This window comes from Schistocerca nitens, chromosome 7, assembly GCF_023898315.1.
Source record: "Schistocerca nitens isolate TAMUIC-IGC-003100 chromosome 7, iqSchNite1.1, whole genome shotgun sequence".
Taxonomy (NCBI): domain Eukaryota; kingdom Metazoa; phylum Arthropoda; class Insecta; order Orthoptera; family Acrididae; genus Schistocerca; species Schistocerca nitens.
Window position 1 is genome coordinate 174,496,810 of NC_064620.1, and position 17,310 is coordinate 174,514,119.

At 41.0% G+C, this 17,310-nt stretch overlaps 1 protein-coding gene across 5 annotated transcripts in view; it reads right to left on the reverse strand.

Moving 5' to 3' along the window:
- LOC126195443 (magnesium transporter NIPA2) overlaps positions 1-17,310 on the reverse strand; it is a 135,210-nt gene that overhangs the window by 24,780 nt on the left and 93,120 nt on the right. For all 5 annotated transcript variants that reach the window (XM_049934062.1, XM_049934064.1, XM_049934061.1 and 2 more), the window contains exon 5: positions 930-1,038. In XM_049934062.1, the coding sequence (XP_049790019.1) occupies positions 930-1,038 (109 nt within the window). The remainder of the gene's footprint in view (positions 1-929; positions 1,039-17,310) is intronic.

Below are 17,310 nucleotides of genomic sequence, written 5' to 3' on the forward strand. Positions count from 1 at the left end.
TAATATTTTGATGGCGTTATGTTTACAAATGTCTAAGATTAATGTATAATGCAACCGTCCACCAGCACCCCAACTTGCCTCTGCTGCCACCTATTGCAAACTGGTGGCAGCAAAGTTGTAGACTAAAAATAATTACAGAAGAAAGTTGTAACTATCTGAAGAGAATAGCATATACCTCAGAATTTTTTAGCATTTCAGCTCCAACAGAAATTCCACAGTTTATGTCAACAAGGGAAAGATATTCACATCAGCAGCATTCAAGTACCTAGCTGCACCAACAACTGATGGCAAAGACGTACTCCATGACAACAAGGTTAAATTTCTTACTTTTTTGCTTTGGACAGATTTAGTATGGTCGTTCTTATCGAAAGCTTTTACATTTGACTTCATTCTACATTGAAAGTTTCATTAAGTAGAAAACCAACAGCCTTATTCAAGCACCAATTTATTTATCACAAAAATTTCTGGTAACTTACATCTAACATCCAATAACTGATCCCGAAGTGATTTATTTCAAATCTTAAAAGTGAAATATGCTGTGCCATTGTATTGTTAACTCCCCAGACAGATTATGCCTAAAAGTGTTAATGAAATCTTTCCAAAGAGGTATACAGCAGACTATTCATAGACTGTTTTGAAATAATACACCAGCATGACTAAAACTGATGAACAATTTGGAAACACGATTTTTTATGTGTGTGTCCCTCCACAGAAAGTGTTCAGTTTTGATCTCAGCTCTTCAGTCAGCTACACTAAAACCAAAACATTTCTGCAAATCATTTTAAGCAAATTTATTACCTCGTTCTCAAACTGAAATAGGCTTTAAGTATATCAAAGATTATTCTTTAACATTACAACAAATTGGAGATACATGGAAAAAAACAACACAGGCTGGACAACTACATAAATTATTACATGTACCTATCTACCTGGATCTAATAGTTTCTGCTTCAAGACGTCCAAATTTTCTATTTCTTCTTCTTTTGGAGAATGGATGACAACAACAGTTGAGCCCAAGATGCAGAGAAAGCATCCCATCTGGAAATAAAATGTTTAAAGGAATTTTATGTTGTTCTACTGCCTAAACATTCGATTAATGGTTTAATTATAACAAAGACAAATTGCACAACCAACACCTTTTAGATGCCCCCCCCCCCCCACCTCACCCCACCCAAATACCAGATACTTTGAATTATTAAGATGCACTGGTCCATACAACAAATCCTTCAATCCTGCACTCCGCCTGGCCTCAATCTCTGTCAGTTCCTGTTTCACATTAAAAAGTGATCAACATAGAATGTGTATAATTCAGAAATCTACCCAAACCATACAAGTATTTCAGTCTTTTTTTTTTTAGCAGAACATGCCTAATATGAAAAACGAAATGCAAATTTTAAGACTTAATTAATAATTCATCTTATAATGTGGAAAAGAACTTATACAGTACTAGTGTATTAAAGTATAAGTTAGTTGTTCCATAAAATTTTGGGCATGCAGCCAGATAAATTCAGCTTCTTCTTCTTCTTCTTCTAATATTTCAGGTGAATACTGTCCAGTCATCTTCAGAGTGAGCCGACGTGACCAACGCTCCAGCACTTGCTCCATCCTTTTAAACTCGCCCTTGGTGGCCAACCTTTTTATGGACGACTTCGAGGAGAAAGTGCTGTAATCTGCTAGCTTGAAACCCTAGTGTGGTGGAGGTATGTTGCTGACAAGTTTGTAATGTGGCCCCATGGTGAAGACAAGCTAAAAGAATTTTTAAATCATCTGAATTCTATCCACAGACAAATTCAGTTCATGAAGGAAATTGAAAAAGGTCAATGCCTTCCATTTTTGGATGTGTTGGTAAGGCGCAAAGATGATGGCACTTTGGGACATGCAGTGTATTGAAAACCGACCCACACAGATTTATATTTACGTGCAAATAGCTGCCACCATCCTTTGCAGACAATGAGTGTACTCAGAACTCTAGTACACAGAGCATACGTCACTGCTGACGAGACCAGTCTGGAGGACAAGCTTCTACACCTGAGAAGAGTTTTTGAAGCCAACAGGTACTCTCCACAGCAGATACGTAAGGCACTACAAATGAAATCAACAGTGGGCACAAGAAAAGCAGAAGAAGACACAAAAAGTTTTAAATCCATGGCTTTCCTGCCATATGTGGGAAGCCTTTCATCAAAAATAGGATGAATCCTCAGGAAACACAAAGATTTTTCGACCACCAAAGACTGTAGCACTCCTGGGTTCTGTTAAAGATGATGTGGTGCTTTGGAAGCCTGGGGTTTATAAGATCCCCTGTGATTGCATCTGTTCATACATCAGACAGACAACAAATACAGTCCATGAGAGATGCACAGAGCACCGCAGGTACACCCGTCTCTTACAACCTACTAAATCTGTGGCGGCGAAGTACTGTATTGACACTGGGGGCTATATGGTGTATGATAACGTCAAAATTTTAGCCTCGACTTCATCTTTCTGGGACTCTGTAGTGGATGTAGCAACTGAAATTTGGTTGGCGAGGAATTTAATTAATAGAGATAGCAACTTCAGCTTTGACAAATCATGAAATCCGGCAATTTCTGTAATTCAATCACAAAGATGTCATAACAGTGCAGCTCTCCATGACACATCGATACCACCATGTGGATCAACTGCACAGCCATAGATTTAATTTCCATGAATATGTTACACCTCTTTGCCACCTATCAACGTCTCTGGGCCTTGTGTATTTTTGGCCACATACGCTGTGGTTTGGTCCTCGAGTTTAAAAGGATGGAGCAAGTGCTGGAGTGTTAGATACTTTGGCTCACTCGGAAGATGGCTGGACAGTATTCAGCAGAAATATTAGAAGAAGAAGCTGAATTTATGCAGCTGCACGCCCAAAATTTTTTGGAGCAGTCTTTACGCCGCAAAAACATGAAGATGCACATATACATTAGTTATTCACAACTCTACAAGAACTCTACTTTTAACACAAAGACTATACAGCCCTGACAATGCTGGTAAGTGCCACAAAACCAAGAAAAAAAGTGTGGACACCAAACTGCACCGCTCAGTATAACAACAAACAAGTGACACACAGTGTTGGTACATCAAAGCAAATGATTTGTTCGTGTGCACTCTGTCAGCATTTCTCATTTTCCGTTATTACTTATGTGCATGGGTGCATACTAGGACATTGTTGAGCAATTATGAACACTATGCTTGAACCTGTAGTTCCATTAAACAATGGTTTTACCTGGCGAAGTCATGCATTCCCTAGAAATGTGCTGCCTGCATTATTTTCTGCCAGTTTTAGTTTACTAATAGTGGTTGTGTCACTAACACTTAACAAAAAGATTAAGGTAATCTAGGTGACCGAGATAGACAAACTCATTCTGTGTGAAAAAAATGTTGCATTTTAACTTTGGTAATACACAAATTTATGATACTTTAAGAAATAAGGATAAGATACGAACTGAATGAACGAAAGGGAATGGGGAATGAAAAGAAAGGTGAAAAAGACAGGAAATAAAAGAAATTAACGACATAGTGTGGGAATGGTTTGTAAGTGCAGACAAAAAACTTACAAGCTAAGGTTGTGCAGGAAATTGTAGCTACAGAATGGAAGACAGTACTTTACGTCCCAACTGCGAATTGTGAACTGAAAGATGTGTTCAATGCCAATGAAATAGGAGTGGCTTCCTGCACATTGCCTTCAAAATCTCTACCAATTCAAGGTGAATAGTGCACTGCCAGAAAAATGTCCAAGGAAAGACTCACTGTACTTCTGCGTGGAAACAAGTTAGGTGAAATGTAGAAGTCACTGGTGATTGGAAAGGTGGAAAAACTGCATTGTTTCATGGAAAAACTGCATTGTTTCACAAACAAAGATGTCAGCAAGCTTCCAGTCATATGGCGAAGCAATAACAAGGCGCAGAAGAAGAAGAATGGCGGAATTCTTTCAAAGCCACATTTAAAAAAGGAAATTCCCAAGTTCTCCTTTTCACAGACAATGCAACCTGCCACCTGAAAGTCAAGTTATCAAATCTGAAACTGGCTTGGTTCCTGTCAGGTTCAAGCAATCTCAAACAACCCATGGACCAGGGGATTATTTACAGATTCATTTCACATTATATGTGATTATATATACAGCCTCTTATTCTTAGTGCTGAAGAAGCCGAAAGTGCATTTGCTCTTGCATGGTCAGTTTCTGTCCTGGATGTAGTAAATTGGATTGGCTTGGCAGTAAGGGAAATAATGCCTGAAACTGTTACCAAATCCTTCAACAAAGTGGGGTTTGGAGGTCAAGAACAAGGTGCTTCTGTGGCCATTGAAGCTCAAGAAAATGCAGCAGCAATTCCCAAGTTAATTGAAATCTGAAAAATTTCATGTAGTGCAGATGATTACATTTGAAGTGATCACTATCTGTCAACTCACACCACTTGTACTTCAGCCACAGATTTAATAGAAATTTGCAACACAGAAGATTATCAGGAAGATACAAAGGAAGAAGAAGAGGAGCAAAATGGTGTCCCTATTAAAATTAATAAGCCTCAACAACTTACTGCATGTATAAATGATGTTATGCAATTTGCAGGTCACACAAATTCTTCCAAGCTCTTGGAACTATTGTACAGTGCAAAAAATTGTGTATAAAAAACAATTTCAAATAGGGAATTCAAATAGGTTTCCCTCCCTGATATGTTGCGAAAAAAGCAGAGTTTAAAGCAAATAAACATGGGAATAATATGTATGTACATACAACAATAAACAAATTTAAAGTTAGAATAAAAATACAGAAATTGCATATTATTTATCAATCAATGTAATAGTCTAACATTCTAATGTACAATACATAGGAAATGAATGTCTAGTGCACAGGGAGTGAAGGTATGTAAATACGTGCATCATGCATAATTACCAATTTACACTATTGTGCATGATACCTGACAAATTTTATGTCCCCTAGTGAGTTTTGTGTAATCTGGAAACTTGTCCAATTTGGTAAATTATTTTAGTCCCATGCAACTCCATTTTGAGTAATACTGTATATGAAACTTCTCAAATTCAACATTAGTTCATTCTTCTCCCAGTCAATAAAAAAATAAAAATGCCTTACCATCATCATTCTCCAATTCTACTTTCTTAGGAATTGAGCACAACTTTTTCTCATCATGATTTTGCTGGTCCAGGACGTCTTTCCATATATCCCTTTTTCTCTTGTTCTGAGTTGTCTCTGCAAAGTTTTTATTACAGGTGCTTTAGGGGAAGGCTATTGCTATCCCTTCGTTTTGCCACAGATGTAAGCCTCTGATGTCAAAAAGCCCATCCCCATTACCTACGAGCCCGTACCAATGAAGTTTATGACCACATATAACATCAACAAAAAGTTAAATGCCAGCCTCTTTACAATCTGCCCCTAAGATAATTTTCATCCTTTTTGGATTTCTTCCACATAAATCTTATGAAATTCATCAGCAAGGTCATTTTCTCATTTCTGCTCATGTTTTCCCACACAAATTTTAACTCAACTGGAGAAATCCAGTACTTTCTGAGGTACTCAGAATATTATCTGTCCACATACTGAATCTATCCCATTTGCTCCAAAGAGAGACAGTAATCAGTTGCTTCCCCATTGAAGAAGGGTCTAAGTGTGCCATCATTTACAGCTTAAATAATAGAGTGAAAACAGTATCTTCTCTCCAGTTTTTGTGTGTGCTTCCATGCTGTACCAATTTAAAACTGTCAGTATGGAGAATGACTTTTTGGTCCAACTACAGTCTTGTAGTGCATACATCATTTGCCTATCACCAACAATGCACACGGTTAGGGTGACCAGATGTCCGGATTAATCCGTACATGTCCTGCTTTTTAGCTCTTTGTCTCCGGGCTCCGGGAGGATTTTTACAGTGTCTGGCTTTTTCGCAAAGTTGAGCGTAATACAGTTAAATTTAGAATTCGTACCGTTCTATTGCTCTTTTCTTAAATACTTTAACTATTGGCACAGCCTTCGTGATAAACACGCACGAAGGTGGCATTAGTAGGTGGCACCAGGATCGAGAATATTTTCTCTAATTACCACACAGTGGACTGATGAGGGGAATAGATTAAACCTTGAATCAGTGAAAGGTCTGTTGACGATCCAATATAATTTAAAAGAATTTTCATGTGTGCCATTTTACAATTATCTGTTAAGTAAGCCTACACTTCTGCAAAAAATTGTTTCCTCCGAGAAGTATGAATAATTGTTAAGGAATGTATGTAATGTCTATAAATAATAAACTCATTTATTAAAATTGAACATACGTTTGATGGGGAATACTGCAGATGAGGATACCACCTGTCAGCTTTTGGAGAAGTCACATGAAAGTAGCTAATCAGGAGTGGCGTTTAGGCAGCCGTCTTAGTTAAATCTTAAAACTACGCGTAAATATAAAAACAATTGATGCCACACTGTGAGCACATTCAATGTTTTTAATTTAAAATAAAAAAAATATTTCTCTGGGAATCACGACCCGACCACCAGTAACAATTAACTACTGGTTTTACCGGTAATTCCCGTCAGTCACGTGACTTGTCCAAAGCTGACAGGTGGTATCCTCATCTGCAGTTGACCCGTTTGATGTGTCCTCTTTTTTCTTCCCTTGTCCTCCTTTTTGAAGCTGTTTGTCCTCCTTTTTAAGCAATTGCATCTGGTCACCCTACACACGGTCGTCCACAATCTCTTTACATAGGTGATGTATAAGTTTACCCACAACCTGTTTTCAGTCGATGTATGTAAATTACAAGACTGGCATTGCCATCTGGGTAACACAGACATTATTTGAAAATAATAAGAAGTACATAAAGCAGTAATGTCTTCCCAACAGACGAGATGACAAAAAATATGCTTTTCCGACTGCCGAATTGTGTGACGTAACAGACAAAGATTCACCTATAATTGTACACAATACGCCTTTTTAGTATTCTCCTCGATACAATGAGAATTTCACTATGTAAAAATGTACGAACAATCATGTTTAATTTTCAACTTACACGAATCACTGTGCAGTTTCACAAAGAGTAATAATCAGACCTCAAAGGGTAACAACTCAATATAAACTTATTAAATGGCAAAATTGCTCATTCATATTGTAAAGAAAAACATGTCTACTGTAATATTAATTGTTAAAAATATTCATCCTACAAAATTTAACAATGAAGACACTGTATTTTAAAAAACTATTTCTGTAAAATATGTCTGCTTTCTGCTGAATGTACTGGCTAATTATGCACAAGTTCTATCCACTGTAAACCGTACGCTGTCCAAACACGTGTGACCACCTGTCAAAAGTCTGAATAAAGACATTCTGCGGCGCACACCACTGCGATACGTGCAGGAACAGAGCCAGTGAGGTCCTGGAAGGCACCGACAGGGATTTGGAACCGTGCCAGTTGTAGTAGCATAGCTAGGTGTACTAGGTTTCTCAACTGAGGATTCATGGCATGAACAGATCAATAGAGGTGGCTCATGCAGATTCTCCATTGGGTTTAAATCCAGGGAATTTTGTGGCCACAGGAATACGGTAAACTCATCCCTGTACACTCCGAATCGTGCGTGTACAGTGTGAGCTGTGTAATACGTTGCACTGCCCTGCTGGTAGATGCCGTGTTGGGGACAAAAACCGACTGCAAGCTGGTTTGGATGTGGTCCCCAAGTAGAGATGCATACTTTCACTGATCCATTGTGCCTTCTCCAGAATGACTAGACCACCCAGCAGATGCCACGAAAACATTCCTCATTACATAATGCTCCCTCCTCTGGCCTAGACACTTCCACAATTGTTGCAGGATGTTTGCCATCTGTCTAATAGAGCACAAAACACGATTCATTTGAAAACACCGCTCGTAACCACTCAGTGGATGTCCAGTTGCAGTACCGGTGTGCCAGTTCCGACCTCCTTCGCTGACGAACAGCAGTAGTCACGGGTGCACGAACCGGACACTTACTGTGGAGGCCCGTATGCAACTATGTTCGCTCGACAGTCATCGAGGAGACACTGTTGGTAGCCCCCTCAGTTCATCTGTGCAGTCAGCTGCTTAACAGTTGCAACGTCTGTTCACCACAGCCACCGTTCACCCCGTCAGCTATAGCTCGTGGGACACTACACTTGCCTCGGTGCCCGTTTTGGATAGTGCCGTTTTCCTACACACAGTATACTTTAATCGAGACAGCGTGCGAATAGTTTATATAATTAGCCAATCCAGTAATGCTTCCGTGCTTGGACCAAAAGCCAACGACCGTGTCCTTTTGGACATCAGATAAATCGCTCCTTTTTAGCATTTCGACAACAGCTGCACTGTTTCCCACATTCCCTCCTGGCACACTTTATATACCCTTATTGCATGTTGACATTAAAAATTAGTGGTTGTTACATTAATGTGACTGGACTGTGTAATTAATGTTTTATATAACAATACTGTAAGTACCATAAGTAACTCTTTGTTGTATAAAGGCTAGTGCCAGGTCAAAGCCGTTCGTTGTTACAGAGAGTTGTTAAAATGAGTCAGTATGCAGTGAGAGTCACTTGCAATTAATTGGAATGCATAAATAGTGAAAATTATCAGTACATTTGTGTTGGATGTTTTATTTCAAAATGGCAACATGCAAAAATTGCTAAAGAATTTTGCATAATCCAAAAAAGCAATGAAACCAGAACCTCTGCAATGTACGAACATGAACTACAATGAATATCACCCTTGATTTCTTCAGGATTTGTAATGGATACTAAAGTAATATTTCCTGTTTGGACTAAATTTTCACATCTTGATTGTGAGCAGGAAAATTACAGTGGCACCCATCTTAGACAGACAAATGGGCCTTTAAAACTCTTTAATGGCATTTTCCTTATATGTTCACCTCTCTAAGCATGGAAGGCACAGAAATATGTCTGCATATATACATATACTGGTATAAAAATTGCTAATCTCCATGCAGTGCATTAATACAGGGAGTGGATGTGAGACAGTTTCCAATTCCCTGTAGCCATTAAATTCTACAAATCTTCTGAAAGATTTTGTTCCTCTCATTCAACAATATAGAACTTCTTTGTGTCCCCTTCATCCTCATGACAGGTGAATAACTATCAATCCAGGCGTCTGAGGGGCCTTCCTATCTTTTCCAGCCTTCCCCACATTATCCTCGTTTCCTCCCTGTGGAAACAACTAACCATTCTGAGAGCTAGGCACAGTTTTGTAAGCTTTTAAACATGTTTATTGGCAGTAGGTGGAACAGATTCTTGGAAGTAAATACTGGCCAGCCATTCTGTCTACTCGTAAATTTATGGATTCTGAAAGACATCTTCAACACTACCATCTTCTATAAATTACAAATCAGTTACTTACGAAAATTTCAGTAACTAAGTATCTTACTTGAGTGATTAATGTCTCACTGAACAATCATTTGGGTCAAATTTATATAGACAGAGTATTAATTGCACAGAAATGTGCGTTAAGTACAATGTGTGGTGTCTATCTTCAATCTTCTGTGGGACACTATTCTGGGACAACGCCTCACTTTGGCAAAAAGTATTCATTGCATACAACAATGTAATTATGGCTGAGTATATGACTCACAAACATACATCTTGCAGGTGACTGTTAAGCAACTGGAAAATGTAATGGCAATTTCACGATACATTTATCCACTGATAAAATTTGGATAAAAATCTGGATCAGGGCCAGTGGCATATATACGTTTTGCGCAGCAATGTTGTCAGCACTTGCCATGAGGCATGGTGGGAACAGAATGGGGTGTGACAGCTGCTTGTACTGTACAGCCAATGAGAGAGCAGTGGACAGATGATGTGTTCCAAAGCAAGAGTCGGACGAATACGGTCACATTTGTGCGTCAATAAATCCCATCCTCGGATATATTAATTTATGTGGAAGAAACAAACAAACAGTCCAACATTTATGACAACCAAGATTGTAATTGTAATAACTGCTCATTTCACTCAGATTAATTTAAGCTGTCCTGTTAGGTCCCAACCTAACCACAACCTTGTAATTTGTGACATATTCAGAAAAAAATGTCAAATATTTATGTCAACAACAAAGAAGAGAATGATTTTGATTTCAGCACTAGAAATTCATTGCTTTTTTTTTCAGCTCTTGTCGGCTATGTGGAAGTATTATCTCACTGGCTAAATGAAACTGAGGAGTAGAGAAACGCCTCTATGATGGGCAAAGGCCCTGACCTAGACTAGACAAAATTTGCTGCGAACAATTCATTGCAGTTTAAAGATAACAGATACATTTAGAAACACATACTTAGAAGGAAAAATGATCTGCACTTCCCTATAGTGAACCTAACTTTGCCACAGAAAGTCATAAAATACACAGCTATTAAAATATTTGACAATCTGCCCACAGAAATAAGATGTCTGATAGGAGGAGAGTTTTTGAATGTAAATTAAAGTTTCCTCCTTAACAGCAACTTCCATATTGTAGAAGAATTATTGACTAGATCTAAGCAGCCATTTATTAATCATTAAATGGCCATCATGTAGCCATATAAAATATTTTTAATTGTCTCTACAATGTTTTATTCATTTTTATTTTTATCATAATATTCATCATGAATCTGCTTCACATCTGCTGTGCAGCGAGCTACATTAATTTAAGTATTAAATGCATTTTTCTTACTTGTCGCTACTTCTGTGTGTTTTTGCTTTTAGGAAGCTTTAATTTTCGAGTACCAATACTAGTGTTCCATAGATTTCGCGTTTGTTTTCAGTACAGTCAGAGAGAGCCCCTTTAGTCAGCTGTAGTGCCAGTAGTGCTAGTGTTTGTTTTGAATACAGTCCAGAGACAGGTAGTGCTTATTTTCATTGTTTTCAACAAGAAGTGTCTAGTAACCACAGTTTAGTCAGCTATCAGCCGCCTTTAATGAATTAGCAGTCTAGTTAAAAGTTGATTAACTCTCTACAGTAAATTGATTTCTTAGGATGGTTAGGATGTATGACTGCTGTGTACGGACGCAGGAGGAGCTGGCTACTGTTCGTGAACAGCTGAACGTGCTGAGGGCCGCGGTCAGCCGTCTTCAGGCTGCTGCCTCTGAGTGTAGTGGCAGTGGGGAGTCTGGTGCGTCACATGGTACACCCCAGGTGTTACATGCTTCGCCCACGGTCTCTGCTGTCGAGACATCTCCGCGGGTACCGGGCGTGGTTGGGCCGCCCTCTCCCCAAGGGGAGTGGCGGGTAAAGCGGCATTCACGGCGCACGAGGAGGAGGGTCAATGTGGAGGCTGGCCATGTGGCATCATCTGCTCTGCCTGTGAGTGGACATTTGGCCACTCCTTCAGCAAGGTCCGAGCAGGCACAAGGGGGGAGGGGTTTATTGGTAATTGGGAGATCCAACATTAGGCGGGTGATGGAGCCCCTTAGGGAGATAGCGGAAAGGTCGGGGAAAAAGGCCAGTGTTCACTCTGTCTGCTTGCCAGGGGGTCTCATCAGAGATGTGGAGGAGGCCCTGCTGGCGGCGATAGAGAGCACTGGGTGCACCCGACTGCAAATTGTTGCTCATGTAAGCACCAATGACTCCTGCCATCTGGGTTCAGAGGTCATCCTCAGTTCATACAGGCGGTTGGCGGAGTTGGCGAAGGTGGAAAGCCTCACTCGCGAGGTGGAATCTGAGCTAACTATTTGTAGTATCGTTCCCAGAACCGATTGCGGTCCTCTGGTTTGGAGCCGAGTGGAAGGCTTAAACCAGAGACTCAGACGATTCTGCGGAGATCTGGGGTGCAAATTTCTCGACCTCCGCTATCAGGTGGAGAAATGTAGGGTCCCCCTGAATGGGTCAGGTGCGCACTATACGCAGGAAGTGGCTACAAGGGTAGCGGAGTACGTGTGGAGTGCACATGTGGGTTTTTTGGGTTAGAGAATTCCCTCCCTAGGCCCGACAAGATGCCTCCTGAGACGCGACAAGGTAGTAGTAGGCAAAACGCAACAGGGAATAAAAATATTAATGTGCTAATAGTAAACTGCAGGAGCATCTATAGAAAGGTCCCAGAACTGCTCTCATTAATAAATGGTCACAATGCCCACATAGTACTAGGGACAAAAGTTGGCAGAAACCAGATATAAACAGTAATGAAATTCTAAACTCAGACTGGAATGTATACTGCAGAGACAGGCTGGACAGTGAAGGGGGAGGCGTGTTTATAGCGATAAAAAGTACAATAGTATCGAAGGAAATTGACTGAGATCCGAAATGTGAAATAATTTGGGTGAAGGTCATGGTTAAAGCAGGCTCAGACATGGTAATTGGATGTCTCTATAGGCCCCCTGGCTCAGCAGCTGTTGAGGCAGAGCACCTGAAGGAAAATTTGGAAAATATTTCAAGTAGATTTCACCACCATGTTATAGTTATGGGTGGAGACTTTAATTTGCGGGATATAGACTGGGAGACTCAAACGTTTATAATGGGTGGCAGGGACAAAGAATCCAGTGAAATTTTTTCAAGTGCATTATCTGAAAACTACCTTGAGCAATTAAACAGAGAACCGACTCATGGCGATAACATATTAGACCTTCTGGTGACAAACAGACCCGAACTATTTCAAACAGTTAACGCAGAACAGGGAATCAGTGATCATAAAGCGGTTACTGCATCGATGATTTCAGCCATAAATAGAAATATTAAAAAAGGTAGGAAGATTTTCCTGTTTAGCAAAAGTGACAAAAAGCAGATTTCAGAGTACTTGACGGCTGAACAAAAAAGTTTTGTCTGAAGTACAGACAGTGTTGAGGAACAGTGGACAAATTTCAAAACCATCATGCAATACGCATTAGATGAGTATGTGCCAAGCAAGATTGTAAGAGATGGAAAAGAGCCGCCGTGGTACAACAACTGAGTTAGAAAACTGCCGTGGAACTAAGTGAACTTCACAGCAAACATAAACATAGCCAAAGTCTTGCAGACAAACAAAAATTTCGTGAAGCGAAATGTAGTGTGAGGAGGGCTATGCGAGAGGCGTTCAGTGAATTCGAAAGTAAAGTTCTATGTACTGACTTGGAAAAAAATCCTAAGAAATTTTGGTCTAATGTCAAAGCGGTAGGTGGCTCAAAACAAAATGTCCAGACACTCTGTGACCAAAATGATACTGAAACAGAGGATGATACACTAAAGGCCGAAATACTAAATGTCTTTTTCCAAAGCTGTTTCACAGAGGAAGACTGCACAGTAGTTCCCTCTCTAGATTGTTGCACAGATAACAAAATGGTAGGTATGGAAATAGACAACAGAGGAACAGAAAAACAATTAAAATCGCTCAAAAGAGGAAAGGCCACTGGACCTGATTGGATACCAGTTCGATTTTACACAGAGTACGCGAAGGAACTTGCCCCCCTTCTTGCAGCGGTGTACCGTAGGTCTCTAGAAGAGCGTAACGTTCCAAAGGATTGGAAACGGGCATCCCCGTTTTCAAGAAGGAACATCGAACAGACTAGCAGAACTATAGACCTATATCTCTAATGTCGATCAGTTGTAGAATTTTGGAACATGTATTATGTTCGAGTATAATGACTTTTCTGGAGACTAGAAATCTACTCTGTAGGAATCAGCATGGGTTTCGAAAAAGACAATCATGTGAAACCCAGCTTGCGCTATTCGTTCACGAGACTCAGAGGGCCATAGACATGGGTTTCCAGGTGGATACCGTGTTTCTTGACTTCCGCAAGGCATTTGATACAGTTCCCCACAGTCATCTAATGAACACAGTAAGAGCATATGGACTATCAGACCAATTGTGTGATTGGATTGAAGAGTTCCTAGGTAACAGAACGCAGCATGTCATTCTCAATGGAGAGAAGTCTTCCGAAGTAAGAGTGATTTCAGGTATGCCACAGGGGAGTGTCGTAGGGCCGTTGCTATTCACAATATACAAAAATGACCTTGTGGATAACATCGGAAGTTCACTGAGGCTTTTTGCAGATGATGCTGTGGTATATCGAGAGGTTGTAATAATGGAAAATTGTACTGAAATGCAGGAGGATCTGCAACGAATTGACGCATGGTGCAGGGAATGTCAATTGAATCTCAATGTAGACAAATGTAATGTGCTGCGAATACAGAGAAATGTAATATGCTGCGAATACAGAGAAAGAAAGATCCTTTATCATTTAGTTACAATATAGCAGGTCAGCAACTGGAAACAGTTAATTCCATAAATTATCTGGGAGTAGGCATTAGGAGTGATTTAAAATGTAATGATCATATAAAGTTGATCATCGGTAAAGCAGAAGCCAGACTGAGATTCATTGGAAGAATCCTAAGGAAATGCAGTCTGAAAACAAAGGAAATAGGTTCCAGTACACTTGTTCGCCCACTGCTTGAATATTTCTCACCAGTGTGGGATCCATACCACATAGGGTTGATAGAAGAGAGAGAGAAGATCCAACGGAGAGCAGCACACTTCGTTACAGGATCATTTAGTATTCGCAAAAGCATTATGGAGGTGATAGATAAACTCCAGTGGAAGACTTTGCAGGAGAGACGCTCAGTAGCTCGGTATGGGCTTTTGTTGAAGTTTAGAGAACATACCTTCACCGAGGAGTCAAGCAGTATTCCTACGTACATCTCGCAAAGAGAACATGAGGATGAAATCAGAGAGATTAGAGCCAACAAGAGGCATACCGACAATCTTTCTTTCCATAAACAATACGAGACTGGAATAGAAGGGAGAACCAATAGAGGTACTCAAAGTCCCCTCCGCCACACACCATCAGGTGGCTTGCTTAGTATGGATGTAGATGTAGATGCAGAAATAAATTAACAAGACAATTAACTAACACTGTACCTCCACTATCATGACATAACAAGATCTGACAAAAGGGAAGAATGGGGATCTATAAATATATGATGTCACAAAGGGACTAGTAAGAATACATAAAATAAGGAAGATGCAACCACTCACCAATGGAGCAGACATGTGGCACACACACATATATTACAGTAAAGAGTGAACACTAGGTTTCAAACATTGGCTCTTTTCTAGCAGGAAGGACGGGTGTGCGCACACGCCCATGCCCACACACACACACACACACACACACACACACACACACAAGCAGCAGCAACAATGATTATTGACTATTGAGAGTCGTTAGTTGGTCTGATGTGGTAAGGATGTTCAAGGCAAGGAGGGTACAGAAGGGTACTGCAAGGCAGGAGCAGGAAAATCTTGAGAGGACAGAGCATATAAGAGGAGGAGAGGGGAAGAAAGAGGGGTGAGGGGAGGAAGAGGGAGATGGTGAGAGAAGGGAAGAGATGTAGGAATGGGGGGGGGGGGAGTGAGGGAGGAAGGAGAGGTCGGACAGAGGGACAGAGAGAGAGAGAGAGAGAGAGAGAGAGAGAGAGAGAGAGAGAGAGAGAGAGCTGAGGAAGAGTAGTGGGAGAAGGCACATGACCTGGATGTTGAAGTAGTGGTGTGTCCAATGACAGAAGAGAAAAGGATAAAGATAAGGTGAGGCAATGGGAAATGTGTTAGCAGAGGTTTGGGCTAGCGAGATTACACAAGAATGCTGGATGTGCTGGAAAGACAATTCACACTTGCATATTTAAGAGAAATCTGTGCTGGAAGGATGCATCCAAATGGCAAGCATAGTGAAGCAGCTGTTACAAGTCATTTGTGTTCTGGTGTGCAGCATGTTCAGCAACTGGATGGTCAAGTTTGCTGCTGACCAGTTTGGCAGTGGCAATTAAAGCGAGCAGACAGTTGGTTACATGTCACGCCCACTTAGACTGCTGCAAAGTAATTGCAATGTAGCTGATACATAACATGGCTGCTTTTATATATGGTCCTGCCTCTTAGGCAATGCCTGTGATTGAACTGTGGTATGAGGTGTACGGGACAGGTCTTACACCCTGGTCGTTCACAAGCGAGTGACCCATGGGATGCAAGATTGGAAGCAAGATTTGAATACGGATGGATATGGATATTCTGTATGTTAGGTACTGGTTGGTTGGTTTAAAGGAGTTGAAGGGGAGGGGGCAGGAGGAAAGGACCAAACTGCTAGGTCATCAGTCCCTTGTTCCTATGAAAGTAATGCCACAAGGGAAAGAAGAAAACAAACGAGACGTACAGCACAGTACCAAAGGAAGAAAAGACCGCAAGAACAACAGAAAGGCAACAAACACTACAAGGAACAAGAGGACAAGAAAACCACTGAGAGAAGCTAGAAACGGGTAGAAGAGATTAAAAAAAGAAAGCAGATTACCATGGCTGGCTGACCATGACAAGAAAATGGAGAAACCAGCCACTCTGCAACACATTAAAACCTCCAGCCTAAAAACACTAGGGTGGAAGAGACGGAGGGACAAAGGACATGTACTAAAACTTAAATAGAAACATAAAACCCACCCTCACACACAAAACATAAAACTAAATCTGCTGAGGAGGCATTGTCAGCTAAAATTAATGGCAAGGTGTCCAGTAACCTAAGATTTTGTCGCAGGGCAGCCAAAGTAGGATAGTGCAACAGAATATGGGCCACTGTCAACCGAGTGCCGCACCGACACTGAGGTGGGTCTTCACGGCACAGGGGATAGCTGTGGGTGACCCAAGAGTGGCTGATGTGGAGCCGGCAGAAAAACACAGAGTCCCTGCACGAGGCCCACATGGAAGACTTCCACACATTCTCAGTCTCCTTAATGATAGACAGTTTGTTGTGTGTACTGTTATGCCATTCCGTCTCCCAAAGCCAAAAAACCTTGCAGTGTAATAAAGAAAGCAGGTCAGTTATAGGAATGCTGATCTCCATAAGTGGTTTCCGTGTAGCCTGTTTGGCCAGCCTGTCAGCAAGTTTATTGCCTGGGATGCTGACATGTCCTGGGGTCCATACAAACACCACAGAACGACTGGACCATTCCAGGGCATAGATTGACTACTGAATGGTCACTCCATAGAATGAACCATGGACCTTGCCGTTGGTGGGGAGGCTTGCGTGCCTCAGTGATACAGATGACCATACCGTAGGTGCAACCACAACGGAGGGGTATCTGTTGAGAGGCCAGACAAACATGTGGTTCCTGAAGAGGGGCAGCAGCCTTTTCAGTAGTTGCAGGGGCAACAGTCTGGATGATTGACTGATCTGGCCTTGTAACATTAACCAAAACGGCCTTGCTGTGCTGGTACTGCGAACGGCTGAAAGCAAGGGGAAACTACAGCCATAATTTTTCCCGAGGACATGCAGCTTTACTGTATGATTAAATGATGATGGTGTCCTCTTGGGTAAAATATTCCGGAGGTAAAATAGTCCCCCATTCGGATCTCCGGGCGGGG